The sequence below is a fragment of the Ranitomeya variabilis genome, chromosome 1 (genome assembly GCF_051348905.1).
Source record: "Ranitomeya variabilis isolate aRanVar5 chromosome 1, aRanVar5.hap1, whole genome shotgun sequence".
In the NCBI taxonomy this organism is placed as follows: Eukaryota; Metazoa; Chordata; class Amphibia; order Anura; family Dendrobatidae; genus Ranitomeya; species Ranitomeya variabilis.
Genome location: NC_135232.1, coordinates 341,297,153 through 341,318,240, shown reverse-complemented (window position 1 = coordinate 341,318,240; position 21,088 = coordinate 341,297,153). Strand labels below are relative to the sequence as shown.

The 21,088-nt window shown below is 45.8% G+C and overlaps 1 protein-coding gene across 1 annotated transcript in view; it reads left to right on the top strand.

The window, feature by feature from the left end:
- LOC143818199 (fructose-1,6-bisphosphatase isozyme 2) overlaps window positions 1–21,088 on the top strand; it is a 50,842-nt gene that overhangs the window by 16,085 nt on the left and 13,669 nt on the right. Inside the window, exons 4-6 of the mRNA XM_077299590.1 lie at window positions 32–172; window positions 267–404; window positions 7,637–7,756. Of these exons, the coding sequence (XP_077155705.1) occupies window positions 32–172; window positions 267–404; window positions 7,637–7,756 (399 nt within the window). The remainder of the gene's footprint in view (window positions 1–31; window positions 173–266; window positions 405–7,636; window positions 7,757–21,088) is intronic.

The following is a 21,088-nucleotide window of genomic DNA, read 5'->3' as shown; positions in this document are numbered from 1 at the left end:
ACTTTGCCTATATGTCTGGCTTATTTCTCAGACAACAGACACAGAACCTTGTGATGAGGATGCTCTACAGCCTGGCCGAAACATTGTAGCAGCTGGCTATGCTTTGTATGGAAGTGCAACCCTTGTAGCGCTCTCTACAGGCCAGGGAGTGGACTGCTTCATGCTAGATCCTGTAAGTATGCCAAAATGTTGATATGGACATAGGACATAAAGTAAGTGATGATGATTATATTGGGTTTGATTATTCATTGTTTTTTTTATTGCAGGCACTGGGAGAATTTGTTTTGGTTGACAGGAATGTTAAACTAAAGAAGAAAGGAAAAATTTACAGTCTCAATGAGGGATATGCAAAATACTTTGACCCTGCCATTACAGAGTACATACAGAACAAGAAGTTTCCTCCGGTAAGAAAGAGTTACTTCTTCATATCCATATTTCAATTTATCAAAGTCTGCACTATCTAAGTAATCCAGTACTGATAAATAAGCCGTGATGTCATAAATAAGTCTGTCTCGCATTTTTGCATAGAGTTCACTTGAACTGGCAAGTGTATGTACATATTTATTTATTTTACTCACTTACATTGCGCCATTAATTTCCACCGTGTTTACAGACGTCATCACTGTCCCCTATCCCTGTCCCTATCGGTATGCCATTTGGAGTGTAGAAGGAAACCAGAGTACTGGAAGAAACCGAAGCAAACACAGGGAGAACATACAAATTCACTAATATTCATTCTTGGATTTGTGGGTTGTGCGCCTTCCTCAAATTCCATCCAAGAGATTCTATGGGGCTTAATTAAGGTGACTGTGACAATCAGTCTTGGATCTTGTAGGACTTCTTCTGAAACCAACACTTAGTGGGCTTTGGGGTATGCTTTCCAAGAAGTATCGTTTCTCCTTGTTGAGATCGACATACTTTGAGATAATTGTCCTGTTGGAAGGTTCAGTGACATCCAAATTTCAGCTTCCTCACAGAAGGCATGATGTTTTCTGCTAAGATTTCTTGATTGAATCCATCTTGCCCTTAACACACTGCAGGTTTCCAGTGCCAGAGAAAGCAAAGCAGTCCCACAGCATCAAGGAGCCACCATAATGCTTCACTGGAGGCATAGTGTTCTTTTCAGTGATGTTTCATTCTTAATCCTACAGATTTACTGCTGATCCATGGGACCGAATAGTCCCAGAAAGCATAATCCTCAAACTTCTGTAGCTTATTTATATGATTTTGATCATAATGGAGCGGACTTTTCTTGTGTTTTTGGGTCTGTAGAGGTGTACGTCTTGGTGTCTGGGTATGAAAACCTTCAGTGTTTAGTATATGCCTTAAGGTACCGTCACATTAAGCGACGCTGCAGCGATAGCGACAGCGATGCCGATCGCTGCAGCGTCGCTGTTTGGTCGCTGAAGAGCTGTCACACAGACCGCTCTCCAGCGACCAACGATGCCGAGGTCCCCGGGTAACCAGGGTAAGCATCGGGTTGCTAAGCGCAGGGCCGCACTTAGTAACCCGATGTTTACCCTGGTTACCAGCGTAAAAGTTAAAAAAACAAACAGCACATACTCACCAGCGCGTCCCCCAGCCTCTGCTTCCTGACACTGACTGAGCTCCGGCCCTAACAGCACAGCGGTGACGTCACCGCTGTGCTTTCACTTTCAGTTTAGGGCCGGCGCTCAGTCAGTGTCAGGAAGCAGAGGCTGGGGGACGCGCTGGTGAGTATGTGCTGTTTGTTTTTTTAACTTTTACGCTGGTAACCAGGGTAAACATCGGGTTACTAAGCGCGGCCCTGCGCTTAGTAACCCGATGTTTACCCTGGTTACCAGTGTAAAATATCGCTGGTATCCTTGCTTTTGCTGTCAAACACGGCGATACACGGCGACCTAGCGACCAAATAAAGTGCAGACCTTCTAGCAGCGACCAGCAATTTCACAGCGGGATCCAGATCGCTGCTGCGTGTCAAATACAGCGATATCGCTATCCAGGTCGCTGCAACGTCACGGATCGCTGGCGATATCGCCTAGTGTGACGGTACCTTTACTGTGCAAGCTGAAACCTCAGTGTTCTATCACTAAATCTTGCTGCAGTTTTTAAAAGTAACTTGAGAGTTTTTGTTTATCAGGTTTCTCAGGAAAGATAGGGCTGGAATGGGTGCAGCTAGTGGAAGCCCTAACATAACAAGAGTTTGAAGTTAGGAAAAAGGGTTAATGATAGTTACAGCAAGTAGGCATGAAGAGGGGGGGGAAAGGGGGTGCGGGTTAAAAGGACAGGTCACACAAGGGGCATTAGGTGTTCACTCGGCAAAAGTTAAAGGGGGAGGAGTAGTGTACAGTGAGGGGAGCAGAGGCAAAGGAGAGGAAAGATATTGGGAGTGCAGCTGCGAGTGGGCTCACTCCAGAATTAGCGCTAGAAACTGGAGGCCGGCATTCCGAGGTTGTGGGGGTAACTATATGCCCCACAGCAGAAACCAACGGGCAGGATATTTCAAGGTGCCTGTCCACCACTACACCCGAAGGCACAGCAGCATATAGAGCCCGGAGTCACCACTAGAAGGGACACCTGTAAAATGGCTCGAGTTGCCTGCCATGTGGGTAATGTCCGATTAAAAGGACAGAGAGAGAAAGAGAGGACCTTGTGTGAAGCCTTAGGCAGCAAGGGACTTATACCACAGTGCAGTAAGGAAGGCTTCCAACCCCACCTGGATAGGGGGATTCTGAATCACTTCCAGGCTGGCCAGACCTCACCATCACCTGTTGCCAGTACCCTGGACTGTGACTGCATACTACCAGTAAAAGGTAAAGAGACTGCAACCTTGTGTCCTCCAATTCTTTCCGGTACTACACCGTCTGTCTTCTTTACCCACTACACTGGGAGCCCTGGGGACTGAGCTTCACATGTGGGAAGCCATACCATTCCTGCTGCAGTGCCATCATCCCCAGTGGACCCCTTTAAGCAGTGTCTATCATCCCTGACCGAATGCCACAGGTGGCATCACGAACATTATTCAAAACAACCCTTAAACTTGGATGTCCAGGGCCATGGACCGGGTCACTGCCACCATGACTACCCCTTTAACGACCACCAGACCTGGCCCGAGTACCCCACGGTCCTAGCGGGCACTCCATAATCAATAAAGGCTGCTATGGCCATTATTCTCCATCATCACTCAGCATCATGTAAATTATTTTAATTAGTCAATTAGAACTATATACAATTTCCAATACCCTAAGTCATGTAGCAGCAGCCAGTGATGGCAACTAATGAAGCTCTTCGATAAGTTCCATGATAACAACTGATGCGCATATACAGTATGTGCTCTTATGAGGGATTTTGTTCAGGGGGTAGAGTTACTCTGCAGACTGCAGTAGTCATTAAAAAAAGCATTTTGTGCTGAATTTGGAGAAACCATTTGTTATATCTGTTGTGTTTACCTTTTTAAATTGATTTTGTTTCTAATAAACCTATATTGCAATGGGGTTGAATAATTTTAATTGCAGCTGTGTAGAGATTTGCGAACCCAAACAGTGAAGTTCGGGGACCATGCCAAACACCTAGTGTCCGTGCATGGACCCCTAACACAGACTTCTCCAGGAAGTCCATGTTACTGTTCAGGTTCAACACTTCAAACAACGACTGTTTCCCACGCTGTCATCTGTGTGACAGTGTGAGAAACACCAGTGGCTCTGAACAGCGGTAAGTTAGTTACCACCGTTCAGAGCGCTGCTGTTCCCATGCTATGGGGTTAGTAATGGGGTGTCTTATTGATGCCGCTCCATTACTAACCTCTGTGCTTGATGTCAGTGGAGATAAAACAGCTGACATCAACCCCAAACCTATTAAACCACTTGCCACAGCACCAGGGCAAGTGGGAAGAGCCAGGCAAAGTATCTAATAGATGTGCCTTTTCTGGAGCTGCTGCAGGCTACTATTTTTAGGCCGGGGGTGCAATATCAATGGCCACTTACTAGTCTGAGAATAGCAGCCTCCAGCTGTATGTTTTAGCTTGGCTTGTTGTCAAAAACTGGGAGGGAACTGTAATGCGGCGGTGTTCACACCATGCAGTAATGAGTCAGTGACCCAGTAAAATTCAACGCAAATGGTATCCTCTGGATTGCAGCCAGGGCGTCAAAACAGTCCGTATCCGAGACCTTTTGCCATGGGCGACTGCACCACCATGTCATGCTGAGGGGTGCCAGGCGTTTTGCTCCCTTGACTCTGTGTTCGCTTTACACAAGCCAGATGTTGCAGAGCCACCTGCTCTGCAACTTGCAAACAAACACTGATACACCCAAACATTGGCTGCAGGGTATTTAAATGGAATCTGTGGCCATGGGCCACTTGTAAGACCCGGCAGGAGAGAGTGAACCGCACCACTACCATCCTGTATTCACTCCAAAAATAAAAGCTCCTGCCGGGTTTTCTTAAAACTGCCTTGGCCAAATAGCTTGACCAAGTCCATGCTTACTTTTATTCAGCCCTGCAACCACAGCTATGTCTGTGACTGCAATGCACTCCATCGGCCTCAATACGCTTCTATGTGCATCCTGGGGGATACATACCATCCCTCCCATATGATCCCCCTCACTGCCTCACAGAACCCACAATGTTTTTTAAATTATTTATTTAAATAATTAAGAAGATGCTGTCGGACCCCTCTATTTTTGATACCCAGCTATTGTAAAGCTGTCAGCTGAGGGCTGCAGCCCGCAGCTGTCTGTTTTGCCTGCGCTGGTTATCAAAAATAGAAGAGGCCCCACATCATTTTTTTAAATTTATTTATTGCACAGGCACTGTTATCAGCTACAGCAGGCGTACGCTGATGAGAGTAGTACTCTCTCATCAGCCGATGCCTGTGACCGTCGGTAACCTTTTTACCGCTGGTCACAGCTGCTGGCTCACGCTGTCATCTGACAGCTTGAGAACTGCTGCCCTCTGACTGAAGGTAATAATGTTACTGCTGATCAGAGCCCATGTTAGCCACTCTCTCACACAGATGGCAGCGTGGCAAACAACGGATGTTCGTGACCCACATTCATCTGAATGGGGTCCAGGTTTGGATTTGTGTACCGTTCTGGTGCCCAAACTGAACATTTTTTAGATGTTTGGCCGAACTTGCTGGACTCGAACATCCACGGGTTCACCCATCATCATTTCAGCTGTGTATTCTGTGCTTTCTAACATTAGTATCAAAGGGAAATTCCAGATCGCTAGTTTATCTCTATTATGTCATAGAGGGAACCCTAGGCTGTCTGCCAGGCTCGTGCCGACTTCTCATTTCACAAAGTGAAAGTTATGGGACTATGTAAATTGATGCTCTTAAGGATTAAAGTTAGAAATCGAAAGCATGAGGATTTCCGGATCCTTTATTATAAAAGAGTATTTTATTCAATTACAAAATGTATTCTCTTTGATTAATTACTCTTATTATAAACAAGGTATTTGTAATTGTCTTCTATTCTGAGCAGCTGAAAAACTAATATAACTTCTTTCTGTCCTGATGGTCTACAGTTTTACAGTGCATGGGCTACAAACTGTTGTAAAACTGTCTATATTCTGTTGATGGACTGATTTCCTATCTTATGTGCCTGAACTCTTTAATAAAAAGTGACAAAAAAAAAATCACTGACCACCCGAGCTGCCACGTCACCGACCACCCTAGCTGCCGCCACGACCACCCGAGCTGCTGCCACGACCACCCGAGCTGCCGACTCACCACCACCAGTGCTGCAGCACACCAACCTCCTGTCTCTTCCCCACTATCCTGAAGAATGTAAGTCCGCAAGGACAGGGTCCTCTCCCCTCTGTACCAGTCTGTCACTGTAAATTTGTTTACTGTTAACGATATCTATAACCCTGTATGTAACCCCTTTTCACATGTACAGCATCATGGAATTAATGTTGCTATATAAATTATTATTATTAATAATAATAATAATAATAATAAAAAATCTGATACTCCATTGTGTAGTGAGAAACTTTAGAGGAAACCTTTCATTAGTTTCTTCCTGCACAACCCACTGGCAGCATAAATCAGAGCTTAGCTGCACAATTGTAGCCATGTATGTTTGATTCCGAAACGCTATGGTGTTTCAATAAAAATATTATTTAGAAAGCCAGCTGCGTACAATGGGGAGACTCCTGACTATGGCATGGCCTCAGGGCTCGTCAGGTTTCTTCATATGATCCCTGGCCGGTTTTTCAAGCTATGCTTTCTCTGAAAGCCATGGAATTTCATAATATCTACGGTACTTGGCTGTAATCGCATTGCCTCCCTCCTTTTAAGGATATAAAGATTGTAATTCGAATCCGTGACCAAAGTGCTATGTGAATATTGGTGCGTATATAACGAAGCGCCACCACATAGGAATAACATTACTCGGTGGGGTAAGCCGTTAAAGGAAACCGGCAGTTTGGTGGTGAAACCCCGTTCTGGTAGGCCATCCATCACCGACAAATCTGTAGAGGCTATATGGGATAGCTACTTTAAGGAGCCCTAAAAAATCTGTGTGTGTGTGTGTGTGCACGACAATCACACCTAAGCAAGAAGTTTTATGGGGTACAAATTGCGGCTGTTGCACGCTATCAAACCGGCTGATAGACCCAAACGATGCGCATTTGCTACAGATATGAGACAGCGAGACAGCTACTCTATAACTCAAAGCCGGACCAGGGGAATGGCAGAAGGCTGGTGGGCCTAAAGGCACAGATGGGACAGAAATTGTCCGACAAGGCAGGGATTGCAGGAAGCGAGGCAGGGATAGCCAGATGCAAAAGAGGTTGCCGGGAAGGCAGGAAGAGCGTGAGATGCCACTCTGTGTACACTGTGCTGCATTTGTGACGGATACCCTACTGCTAAGTAAAGTTGAACTGTTGAAAAAGGACATTGTCTCTGAGATGATTGGTGGATGCGGACCTGGAGTGAAAGTAGCCGAGGGGACCCTGACAGTAAGGCCCGGGTCTCACTTGCGAGTGTGATGCGAGGAACTTGCGCGAGTCTCTCACATCAATACCCGGCAATGCCGCCATCATTCGGGACCCGAGCATTCAGCTGCATACTCACACACTCCGGCCTCGAGTGCCGGCGGCAATGACGGGTATTGATGCCAGAGACTCGCGCAAGTTTCTCGCATCACACTTGCAAGTGTGACCCCGGCCTAAATGTGAGTGTACTGCTGCACATGAAGCAGAAGGGACATTGTATTTCATCTGTGTGGTGCCAGGGTGTGGAAGCACTACAGCCTGTTGCTACGACTACCACCCTGGCCGCTTTACACAGCTGCACAGGCGATATGTCCGCTCCTTAACTACACCTTCCCACCTGCTTGTTTTCCATCTGTCTCCGCACTTCTCTAGGTCTATGAAGCCAGAGATGTCTATCAAAGAAGAGGGAGGTGGAGAGTGAAGGAAAGAAAGGAGGTAGAAAGGTGTATATAAATGACAGGCCCCGCAGTGAAGCACTGAGTGCCTGTACTTGGTTTCAACAGTCATTCTGTGCTGACAGTCCTTTAAGGTGATGTTCATAACAAATAGTATATAAAATACATGAATATGAGTCCACACATGGAGCCCAAAATGCCGAATTTAGCTAGAATAAACAGTCAAGGAGTGAGTGGATAAACTGTCCTTCTCTCTCGTTCAGGATGGCAGCGCTCCGTACAGCTCCAGATATGTTGGCTCAATGGTTGCTGATGTTCACAGAACCCTCGTATATGGTGGAATTTTCATGTATCCTGCAAATGAGAAGAGCCCAAAAGGAAAGGTAATTCACAAAATGTAAACCGAAATTTGGATTATTGAAGTTTTTGGTTATAGATGGCACATAGGTGATGTACAGTGGCGTAACGAGAGTCTGATGGACTTCAATGTAAGATTTGGATTGGGCCCCTCCCCATCCTCAATAGATATTGTAAGATTGTAGTAGCATCTTAGGTAGTGAAGAGGCAGTGACCCACAAAGTTCCAACACAAAAGTGTCTTTAATGTGTTTCCTCACAGCATTAAAGTCCAATTCACACAAATGCACATAATGTCAGTGTGTATTATCAGTGTTCAGTTCACACCAGTTCATAGTAATACATATCATATGGCTTTAAACTTACAGTCCCTAAAGAGGTCAGACTTCCCTTGTCCAGTTTCCCTGGACGACCACACGCCATATTACAGTCTACATATACACAGCCTTATATGTTGCAGACACTACACACGCCAGCCCCCTTTGACTAGTTCCAGTGGGTGTCTTGCATCACTGTATCACAGTCTCTTACAGTCTCTTTACTCACACAGCCGTACACAGCCCAGGCTATCTTCCGGATAGCAGCCGGGCACCATATCCACCTATGTGCAATCGTTACACATGCTAGTCCTCTTTTGGGCACAGGACATCCACCTCTGGGCACAGGACTGTCCACATCCATCTCTTTCGGGCACAGGACATCCACATCCGGGCACAGGACTGTCCACATCTGACTCCTTCGGGCACAGGACATCCACCTCCGGGCACAGGACTGTCCACATCCGTCTCTTTCGGGCACAGGACATCCACCTGCGGGCACAGGACGGTCCACATCCGAGACCAGTACCATGGACAACTTGCATCACTGTACACACTGCGGGTGCTAGGCTATTCAGCTGCCCTGGGTGCTGGCTCTGCTGGCCTGTGCCTCCATGCACTCAGCCAGCGCTTTTCAGACCTCTGCTCTGCACACCAGCACACACTAGATTGATACTGACGTGCACCTCACACACCTGACACACCCATACCTCTTACTGCAAGGCTTTTTAACACATAAACCTGTGGCCTTCAGCCACATGGAAAACCCGGATAGGAAATCCGTGACTCCCATGCACACCAATGGTCTTCATCCGTCTGCATGCACAACCTGGGGAGAAGACACCGCGACCCCTACCTGTGACATGAGTCACTGCCTCACAATATGTAAATACATATATATGCGGCCCCCCGTCCTGGTATGTATGTCCCTCATCCTGGCCCCATCCTGATGTATGTCCCCCGTTTTGCTGCTGTTCTTTAATATGTAAAAAAATAAATAAATTATACTCACCAGGGTCATACATAGAAGTCATGGGGCCCCATAGCAAAATTATAATGCACTCCCCATAGTCCTCCATATAGTATAACGCACAACCCATAATCCTACCTATAGTATAATGCATCCCATAGTCCTCCATATAATATACTGCACAGCCCATAGTCCTTCATATAGTGTAATGCGCCCCTCATAGACCTCCATAAGTATGCTAAAATTGCTTATGTCAGCCTTTCATAATTTCCATAATCCATTACTTTCTCTATTTCCATTTTTCCTAATTCTACAATTACATGCTGCTGGTTAAATGTGGATTATTTTTGTAACTGCTTAATAAAAGGGCAGATGCAGATGACCATATTTTAAGTCTGCACTCTGACCAATGTAAGTCTATGGGGCCGTGCACATTTCAGATTTTTTCCACTAACTGAGCCAGTCCAAGGGAAAAAAAACGCTGCATGCCTAATTTTGATCTGATATTTGGATTGCATGTGGCCATGCAAGTCAATGAGTCTGTAGAAAACATCGGACTGCACTCGGATGACACCTGAGTGCTGTCCGATTTCCCTGGACAGATAGAATGTAAAATATGGAGAAATGTTTTTTTTTCTCCAACTTCTCCCCATCCGAGAGAATCAGATCATACTATTACACACATCGGAGTGTGATTTGCATAATTGTCCCAATTCTCTAGTCTGTACCTGCCCAAATCATTAGTTCTGTAGTCCAACTTTACCCACCTAATAGCATACGAAGGGAGGTGGTACTGCCTGAACTAAGATATACTGTTCTGTGACGATTTCTGACATGAGCTCACTCCTTCAGTATTGATCAAAGCAATGATCAAGTTGGGGACTAAATTTATGTTGGTAACCAGCAGCTCCAGCAATCACCAGTGCAGATATCACTATGACTAAGTAAGTTTAACAAAAAAAAATACAAAAATACGTATACTTACAAAAGTAGGACCTCATCACTTTGATTGTCGTGCACTGCCATTCTACTGAGTTTTCTATGGTTCTGGATAGAGTTGAGCGACTTTCATTTTTTTAAGATCGAGTCGGGTTTTGTGAAACCCGACTTTGTCCAGAGTCGGGTCGAGTGCAGTCGGCCGATTATCGCTAAAAGTCGGGGATCGACTGAAACGCGAAACCCAATGCAAGTCAATGGGGAAGCATAGTCGGCAGTGAGTGGAGGCCAGGAAAACACCTACAGTGCCCATTTTAATGCCAAAAACATCCACTCTTGTTTCTGAAGCTTGTCAATCTTAATTAACTTTATAATAATAGTTGGGCATAGGAAATTGGGGGTCATTTGGCAAAAGTTGTGGGGGGAGTAGGGCTGGCTCAAGTTTTTCGTGGGCCCAGGAAATGCGGACTACGTCACGGCGGTGTTGCAGGGAGAGGTAAGTATTTCAACGTTGCAAGTGCTGTGATCCTGAGCAAGCAGGGGGGGCCCACTCGTTCGCATTGGCACTGGCACAGGTCCCCTCAAAGTACGGCGGTGTGTTTGCATGGCGGGGGCGCCTCCCACCAGCAGCGACACTTTTGCGTACTCTGAGGGGCCCTGTGCCAGTGACGTCGCCAACGAGTATGCCCCCCCACCTGATAAAGGAACCTGCACTTTCATCTGCACCTTCCTCTTTTCCCTGTGTAAGGTGGTATAACATGCGGGAAGGGGAACCTTACTTTCAGCAGAGTCAGATTCTGGCTGTGTAGAGTACAAGGGGAATGTAGTGGTCTAGGTCAATGTACCAGCAGACTCATCTAGCAGTGGCTGGGCAATGGGCAGGATGAGGAGGAAACCGATATAGGGCCAAAGAATAAAGTAGGCTAAATGCAGTTCAAAATTGGTAACAGGACTAAACAGGCGGCATTGCTTTGTTCAGTGGAGTAGCAAACCCAAGAGCAGCAGACACTGTTTCAAGGGCCTAACCACACTAGTAGGCCAAATGCAGTTTAATATCTGATAGTATAGGCCGAAAGCCAGAATGTGGAAGCTCAGCTTTGTTCAGTTGAGGACAACACCAGGCAGGGGCAGACACCTTTAGTAGGCCGGAACAGCCAATTTTTTTTAAAAAACAGCAGTTAATAAGAGGCAGAAGGTAGAAGCTCAGCTTTATTCAGTTGAGGACAACACCAGGCAGGGGCAGACACCTTTACTAGGCCGGAACAGCCAATTTCATTTTTAAAAATCGTTATTTTGGAACAGAAGGTTGAAGCTCAGCTTTATTCAGTTGAGGACAACACCAGGCAGGGGCAGACACCTTTAGTAGGCCGGAACAGCCAATTTTTTTAAAAAAACAGCAGTTAATAAGAGGCAGAAGGTAGAAGCTCAGCTTTATTCAGTTGAGGACAACACCAGGCAGGGGCAGACACCTTTAGTAGGCCGGAACAGCCAATTTCATTTTTAAAAATCGTAATTTGGAACAGAAGGTTGAAGCACAGCTTTATTCAGTTGAGGACAACACCAGGCAGGGGCAGACACCTTTACTAGGCCGGAACAGCCAATTTCATTTTTAAAAATCGTAATTTGGAACAGAAGGTTGAAGCTCAGCTTTATTCAGTTGAGGACAACACCAGGCAGGGGCAGACACCTTTAGTAGGCCGGAACAGCCAATTTTTTTTAAAAAAAACAGCAGTTAATAAGAGGCAGAAGGTAGAAGCTCAGCTTTATTCAGTTGAGGACAACACCAGGCAGGGGCAGACACCTTTAGTAGGCCGGAACAGCCAATTTTTAAAAAAAACAGCAGTTAATAAGAGGCAGAAGGTAAAAGCTCAGCTTTATTCAGTTGAGGACAACACCAGGCAGGGGCAGACACCTTTAGTAGGCCGGAACAGCCAATTTCATTTTTAAAAATCGTTATTTTGGAACAGAAGGTTGAAGCTCAGCTTTATTCAGTTGAGGACACCAGGCAGGGGCAGACACCTTTAGTAGGCCGGAACAGCCAATTTTTTTAAAAAACAGCAGTTAATAAGAGGCGGAAGGTAGAAGCTCAGCTTTATTCAGTTGCAGCTTCTTGGCAATAATATAAAGAAGACGCGACAGGACAACACTCGGTGGATGCCATATCTGTGTTTTCAATGGAAAAAAACCTTTCAGTTAACTACTTGCAGGAGAAAGTTTTTGTAGCTGGTGGCCAATTTTTTTCAAAAAAAGCAGTTAATAAGAGGCCGAAGGTAGAAGCTCAGCTTTATTCAGTTGCAGCTTCTTGGCAATAATATAAAGAAGACGCGACAGGACAACACTCGGTGGATGCCATATCTGTGTTTTCAATGGAAAAAAACCTTTCAGTTAACTACTTGCAGGAGAAAGTTTTTGTAGCTGGTGGCCAATTTTTTTCAAAAAAAGCAGTTAATAAGAGGCCGAAGGTAGAAGCTCAGCTTTATTCAGTTGCAGCTTCTTGGCAATAATATAAAGAAGACGCGACAGGACAACACTCGGTGGATGCCATATCTGTGTTTTCAATGGAAAAAAACCTTTCAGTTAACTACTTGCAGGAGAAAGTTTTTGTAGCTGGTGGCCAATTTTTTTTAAAAAAAGCAGTTAATAAGAGGCAGAAGGTAGAAGCTCAGCTTTATTCAGTTGCAGCTTCTTGGCAATAATATAAAGAAGACGCGACAGGACAACACTCGGTGGATGCCATATCTGTGTTTTCAATGGAAAAAAACCTTTCAGTTAACTACTTGCAGGAGAAAGTTTTTGTAGCTGGTGGCCAATTTTTGTACTGTACCAGTTTTTTGTTGTATGTGTTTTTGTTTTTAATGTTAAAATGTCTGCATTTGATATCTCTCCAGTATTTTCTTTTTTATAAGCAAAATACTGCAGTTTTACATCGGTTACATGGATACACAGGCAGCTTGGTGGTCAGTGGAGGAGTATTGCAAGGAGTGACCGCAGACAGGCTATCAAAGGCCTAAAATAACAAACAATAGGCTCATGGCAGCTTTACAGCGGTTACATGGATACACGGGCAGGCAGCTTGGTGGTCAGTGGAGGAGTATTTAAAGTAGGGACCGCAGACAGGCTATCAAAGGCCTAAAATAACAAACAATAGGCTCATGGCAGTTTTACATCGGTTACATGGATACACGGGCAGGCAGCTTGGTGGTCAGTGGAGGAGTATTGCAAGGAGTGACCGCAGACAGGCTATCAAAGGCCTAAAATAACAAACAATAGGCTCATGGCAGTTTTACATCGGTTACATGGATACACGGGCAGCTTGGTGGTCAGTGGAGGAGTATTTAAAGTAGGGACCGCAGACAGGCTATCAAAGGCCTAAAATAACAAACAATAGGCTCATGGCAGTTTTATATCGGTTACATGGATACACGGGCAGGCAGCTTGGTGGTCAGTGGAGGAGTATTGCAAGGAGTGACCGCAGACAGGCTATCAAAGGCCTAAAATAACAAACAATAGGCTCATGGCAGTTTTACATCGGTTACATGGATACACGGGCAGGCAGCTTGGTGGTCAGTGGAGGAGTATTTAAAGTAGGGACCGCAGACAGGCTATCAAAGGCCTAAAATAACAAACAATAGGCTCATGGCAGTTTTACATCGGTTACATGGATACACAGGCAGCTTGGTGGTCAGTGGAGGAGTATTGCAAGGAGTGTCTGTCCCAGTACTCCCAAAATATAAATAAATGTTAATGTCTCGCAAAACAACCAAAAAAAAAAAAAAAAAAAGGTGGCATACTTAGGTACAGGGGTGGGCTCATCTGCTGAGTTTCTGACATAGTAATTTGGCAGTAACTATTTAATGGTGCCAATATAGGACACAGACACAGACTACTTTAAGTTGCATCATAGATGTCTACAAATTTGTATTGTCAGTGCCAGACATTGAATGATGTCAGCGAATAGACTAAAGATTGGTGGAGCTGTGCGACATAATTTTGCACGTGGTAGAGCACAGTTTGAGCTGGGGGAGGGGGGAACTCTCTTGAGGCCGGCGGGACCGCCCCAGGGCCCCTCATGTTACAACGGTGTGTCTGACGTTGGGTGCGCACCACCACCGCCAGAGACACTACATTGTACTATGAGGGACCCAGTGGCAGTGCCGTCGACCAAAAGCGGCCACACCCACCTCTTCAGACAAACAGCAGTCTCACGGGTGCTTGCGCCAAGTCGCGATACCACGGCCCCGTGTGGGGAGTTTCGCCATTTAGGGAGGTGTAAACATGTCGTATGCTGGACAATCAGCTGCAGCAAATTATACATTAGAAAAGTAATTCACAGTAGTCCACAGGCAAGAGCTTTTCATAGGAAAGCTAGGTGTCGGCCGGGGAAGGTGGGGCAAAAGATTTCGAAATCCAGTTGTGGTTCATTTTAATGAATGTTAGATCGTCAACATTTTGGGTAGCCAGACGAGTCCTTTTTTCGGTTAATATTGAACCTGCAGCACTGAATACTCTTTCTGATAGGACACTTGCTGCCGGGCAAGCAAGCTCCTGCAATGCATATTCTGCCAATTCTGGCCAGGTGTCTAATTTTGATGCCCAGTAATCAAATGGGAATGACGGTTGAGGGAGAACATCGATAAGGGATGAAAAATAGTTAGTAACCATACTGGACAAATGTTGTCTCCTGTCACTTTCAATTGATGCAGCAGTACCTGTCCTGTCTGCGGTCATAGCAAAATCACTCCACAACCTGGTCAGAAAACCCCTCTGTCCAACGCCACTTCTGATGTGTGCACCCCTAACACTCCTAGTCTGCTGCCCCCTGGAGCTCATGTGAGAACGATCACGTGCGCTGTGTGCTGGGAATGCCTGAAGCAAACGGTCAACAAGAGTTGATTGTTTGGTTGCTAATATTAGTTCCAAGTTCTCATGTGGCATAATATTTTGCAATTTGCCTTTATAGCGTGGATCAAGGAGGCAGGCCAACCAGTAATCGTCATCGTTCATCATTTTCGTAATGCGTGTGTCCCTTTTTAGGATACGTAAGGCATAATCCGCCATGTGGGCCAAAGTTCCAGTTGTCAAATCTCCGGTTGTGATTGGTTGAGGGGCAGTTTCAGGCAAATCTACGTCACTTGTGTCCCTCAAAAAACCAGAACCCGGCCTTGCCACGCAACCAATTTCCAGTGCCCCCGGGAAAGCTTCCGCATTAAAAATATACTCATCCCCATCATCCTCCTCGTCCTCCACCTCCTCTTCGCCCGCTACCTCGTCCTGTACACTGCCCTGACCAGACAATGGCTGACTGTCATCAAGGCTTTCCTCTTCCTCTGGTGCAGACGCCTGCTCCTTTATGTGCGTCAAACTTTGCATCAGCAGACGCATTAGGGGGATGCTCATGCTTATTATGGCGTTGTCTGCACTAACCAGCCGTGTGCATTCCTCAAAACACTGAAGGACTTGACACATGTCTTGTATCTTCGACCACTGCACACCTGACAACTCCATGTCTGCCATCCTACTGCCTGCCCGTGTATGTGTATCCTCCCACAAAAACATAACAGCCCGCCTCTGTTGGCACAGTCTCTGAAGCATGTGCAGTGTTGAGTTCCACCTTGTTGCAACGTCTATGATTAGGCGATGCTGGGGAAGGTTCAAAGACCGCTGATAGGTCTGCATACGGCTGGCGTGTACAGGCGAACGTCGGATATGTGAGCAAAGTCCACGCACTTTGAGGAGCAGGTCGGAGAACCCAGGATAAGTTTTCAATAAGCACTGCACCACCAGGTTTAAGGTGTGAGCCAGGCAAGGAATGTGTTTCAGTTGGGAAAGGGAGATGGCAGCCATGAAATTCCTTCCGTTATCACTCACTACCTTGCCTGCCTCAAGATCTACTGTGCCCAGCCACGACTGCGTTTCTTGTTGCAAGAACTCAGACAGAACTTCCGCGGTGTGTCTGTTGTCGCCCAAACACTTCATAGCCAATACAGCCTGCTGACGCTTGCCAGTAGCTGGCCCATAATGGGACAACTGGTGTGCAACAGTGTCATCTGCCGATGGAGTGGTTGGCCGACTGCGGTCTGTGGAAGAGCTGTAGCTTCTGCAGGGGGACGAGGAGAGGAGGAGGAGGGGGTGCAAACGCCTACAGCCAACTGTTTCCTAGACCGTGGGCTAGGCACAACTGTCCCGAAATTGATGTCCCCTGTGGACCCTGCATCCACCACATTCACCCAGTGTGCCGTGATGGACACGTAACGTCCCTGGCCATGCCTACTGGTCCATGCATCTGTAGTCAGGTGCACCTTTGTACTCACAGATTGCCTGAGTGCATGGACGATGCGCTGTTTAACGTGCTGGTGCAGGGCTGGGATGGCTTTTCTTGAAAAAAAGTGTCGACTGGGTAGCTCGTATCGTGGTTCAGCGTACTCCATCAGGGCTTTGAAAGCTTCGCTTTCAACTAACCGGTAGGGCATCATCTCTAACGAGATTAGTCTAGCTATGTGGGCGTTAAAACCCTGTGTACGCGGATGCGAGGATAAGTACTTCCTTTTCCTAACCAGAGTCTCATGTAGTGTGAGCTGAACTGGAGAGATGGAGATCGTGGAACTTGCGGGTGTGCCGGTGGACCTGGCAGACTGAGAGACGGTTGGAGACGGTATTGTTTCCGCCGGTGCCCTAGATGCAATATTTCCTCCAACAAAACTGGTGATTCCCTGACCCTGACTGCTTTTGGCTGTCAAAGAAACCTGCACAGATACTGCCGGTGGTGCGGAAAATGGTGGCCTTACAGTGACTGAAGGGATGTTGCGTTGCTGACTAGCTTCATTGGCCGAGGGTGCTACAACCTTAAGGGATGTTTGGTAGTTAGTCCAGGCTTGAAAATGCATGGTGGTTAAGTGTCTATGCATGCAACTAGTATTGATACTTTTCAGATTCTGACCTCTGCTTAAGCTAGTTGAACATTTTTGACAGATGACTTTGCGCTGATCAATTGGATGTTGTTTAAAAAAATGCCAGACTGCACTCTTCCTAGCATCGGATCCCTTTTCAGGGATTGCAGACTGAGCTTTAACCGGATGGCCACGCTGTCCTCCAACAGGTTTTGGCTTTGACACGCGTTTTGGGCCAGATACGGGCCCGGCAGATGGAACCTGTTGCGATGTTGATGCCTGCTGCGGCCCCTCCTCCACCTCCGCTTCTGAACTACTGCCGCCTGCACCCTGTTCCCCCAATGGCTGCCAATCGGGGTCAACAACTGGGTCATCTATTACCTCCTCTTCGAGCTCGTGTGCAACTTCGTCTGTGTCACTGTGTCGGTCGGTGGTATAGCGTTCGTGGCGGGGCAACATAGTCTCATCAGGGTCTGATTGCGGATCAGTACCCTGAGAGGGCAATGTTGTGGTCTCAGTCAAAGGAGCAGCATAGTACTCTGGCTGTGGCTGTGCATCAGTGCACTCCATGTCAGAATCTACTTGTAATGGGCATGGCCTGTTAAGTGTTTCACTTTCTAAGCCAGGGACGGTATGTGTAAAGAGCTCCATGGAGTAACCCGTTGTGTCGCCTGCTGCATCCTTCTCTCTTGTTGTTGTTTTTGCTGAGGAGGACAAGGAAGCGACTTGTCCCTGACCGTGAACATCCACAAGCGACGCGCTGCTTTTACATTTACCAGTTTCAGAAGAGGAGGCAAAAGAGCTAGAGGCTGAGTCTGCAATGTAAGCCAAAACTTGCTGTTGCTGCTCCGGCTTTAAAATCGGTTTTCCTAATCCCAGAAAAGAAAGCTTTCGAGGCCTTGTGTAGCCAGACGACGAAACAGCCTCCACAGCTCCAGACTTAGGTGGAATATTTTTATCCCCACGACCACCTGATGCTCCACTACCACTACCATCATTACCAGCTGACAATGAACGCCCACGGCCACCCACGACCTCTTGCACCAGACTTCCTCATTGTTTGAAAAACTTAACCAAATTAACTTTATTTGTTGCTGTCAAACAACTTACACGGTGAGCTATAACTTCAGTATGATTTCAATATCCCTTAACAGGTTGGTGAGACCACAAGGAAAATCAGGCACAATGTTACACACTCTGTTTTCTGTGGCACCAAATCACAGAGATGACACACACGCAGGACTGTCACTCAAGCACAAATGTCAATATTAATCTCCCACCTTTTTTTTTTTTTTTTCTCAGGGAGACTTTAGAAACCAAATAAGATAAAATGTTTTTTTCAGGGACAATTTAGAAACCAAATAATAAAATAAAATAAAATAAAAAGGCTTTCTATGGCCCACTGAGTGAGAGATGGCACACACAGGAGTGGCACACAAGCCCTGACTGAGGCCAATATTTTTCTCCCACTGATTGATGTAGTGTTTATTTTTAAGGTAGATTTTAGAACCCAAATCAAGGAAAAAAATAAATAGGCTTTCTATGGCCCACAATTTGAGAGAGAGAGGTGGCACACCCAGGTGTCAAGAGTGGCACACAAGCTGAAAGGGCAATATTAATCTCCCACTTTTTTTTTATTTTTTTTTTTTTCAGGGAGACTTTAGAAACCAAATAATAAAAAAAAAAAAAAAAAAAGGCTTTCTATGGCCCACTGAGTGAGAGATGGCACACACAGGAGTGGCACACAAGCCCTGACTGAGGCCAATATTTTTCTCCCACTGATTGATGTAGTGTTTATTTTTAAGGTAGATTTTAGAACCCAAATCAAGCAAAAAAATAAATAGGCTTTCTATGGCCCACTGAGTGAGAGATGGCACACACAGGAGTGGCACACAAGCCCTGACTGAGGCCAATATTTTTCTACCACTGATTGATGTAGTGTTTTTTTTTAAGGTAGATTTTCGAACCCAAATCAAGGAAAAAAATAAATAGGCTTTCTATGGCCCACTGAGTGAGAGATGGCACACACAGGAGTGACACACAAGCCCTGACTGAGGCCAATATTTTTCTCCCACTGATTGATGTAGTGTTTTTTTGTTAAGGTAGATTTTCGAACCCAAATCAAGGAAAAAAATAAATAGGCTTTCTATGGCCCACTGAGTGAGAGATGGCACACACAGGAGTGGCACACAAGCCCTGACTGAGGCCAATATTTTTCTCCCACTGATTGATGTAGTGTTTATTTTTAAGGTAGATTTTCAAACCCAAATCAAGGAAAAAAATAAATAGGCTTTCTATGGCCCACAATTTGAGAGAGAGAGGTGGCACACCCAGGAGTCAAGACTGGCACACAAGCTGAAAGGGCAATATTAATCTCCCACTGTTTTTTTTTTACTTTTTTTTTTTCAGGGAGACTTTAGAAACCAAATAATAAAATAAAAAAAAAAAAAAGGCTTTCTATGGCCCACTGAGTGAGAGATGGCACACACAGGAGTGGCACACAAGCCCTGACTGAGGCCAATATTTTTCTCCCACTGATTGATGTAGTGTTTATTTTTAAGGTAGATTTTAGAACCCAAATCAAGCAAAAAAATAAATAGGCTTTCTATGGCTCACTGAGTGAGAGGTGGCACACCCAGGAGTCAAGACTGGCACACAAGCTGAAAGGGCAATATTAATCTCCCACTGTTTTTTTTTTATTTTTATTTTTTTCAGGGAGACTTTAGAAACCAAATAATAAAATAAAAAATAAAAAAAAGGCTTTCTATGGCCCACTGAGTGAGAGATGGCACACACAGGAGTGGCACACAAGCCCTGACTCAGGCCAATATTTTTCTCCCACTGATTGATGTAGTGTTTTTTTGTTAAGGTAGATTTTAAAACCCAAATCAAGGAAAAAAATAAATAGGCTTTCTATGGCCCACTCAGTGAGAGATGGCACACACAGGGATGGCACTCTAGCAGAAATGCCAATCTTAATCTCCCACAAAAAAAAAAAAAAAACAGGGACTGTCCTACAATTACTTTCTCCCTGCAGTAATCTCAGCCAGGTATGGCAGGCAGCAATAAGGAGTGGACTGATGCACAAATTAAATAAAAAGTGTGGACAAACAAAAAAGATAGCTGTGCAGAAAGGAAGGAACAAGAGGATATGTGCTTTGAAAAAAGCAGTTGGTTTCCACAGTGGCGTACACACAGCAATACAGCTATCACGGAGCCTTCTAGGGCAGCCCAATGAGCTACAGCGCTGAGAGGAAAAAAAAAAAAATGTAGCTTCCACAGTCCCTGCACACCGAAGGTGGTGTTGGACAGTGGAAATCGCTACAGCACAAGCGGTTTGGTGGTTAGTGGACCCTGCCTAACGCTCTCCCTGCTTCTGACGAAGCGGCAGCAAGCTCTCCCTAAGCTCAGATCAGCAGCAGTAAGATGGCGGTCGGCGGGAACGCCCCTTTATAGCCCCTGTGACGCCGCAGACAGCAAGCCAATCACTGCAATGCCCTTCTCTAAGATGGTGGGGACCAGGACCTATGTCATCACGCTGCCCACACTCTGCGTTCACCTTCATTGGCTGAGAAATGGCGCTTTTCGCGTCATTGAAACGCGACTTTGGCGCGAAAGTCGCGTACCGCATGGCCGACAAGCACAGGGGTCGGATCGGGTTTCATGAGACGCCGACTTAGCCAAAAGTCGGCGACTTTTGAAAATGAACGACCCGTTTCGCTCAACCCTAGTTCTGGATAGTTATCTGTGACATTTCTGCCAGTATTCCATTTTTTGCAATTGGAATTTTATGAAATTTATTGAGTAATAGCAAAGGTTCTTTACTTGTGCACATGTCATGAGTCAGTGATTGTAGTCATGCTCCCCAGGACAGCTGACAACAACTAATAAGTGTAAGACCTAGGGAACAGAGTTGCGACAAAGCAGCATAAAGTAGTACATCCCTCGTTTGTGGTCAGACACATGTTCTCAAATAATCTCTGTGCTCATCATCATTTGACCAAGCAGGATGCCTATTCTGATAAACTATGAATTGGGATCATTTCCTTCTTGAATCGTGACTTACAGTAAATTGCACCTGTTGCGTAAATGTACGAACTAATATTAAAGGGGAAGTCTAGGACTTGCGCAGTTAGGATAGTTACACGTTCTCAGGTATCGCAGCTCAGCTTCCATTCACTCCAGTACAGGAGAACACCACTACACCGTGTACGACGCCATGCTGATCTGTGCTAGCACAGCGTGTACA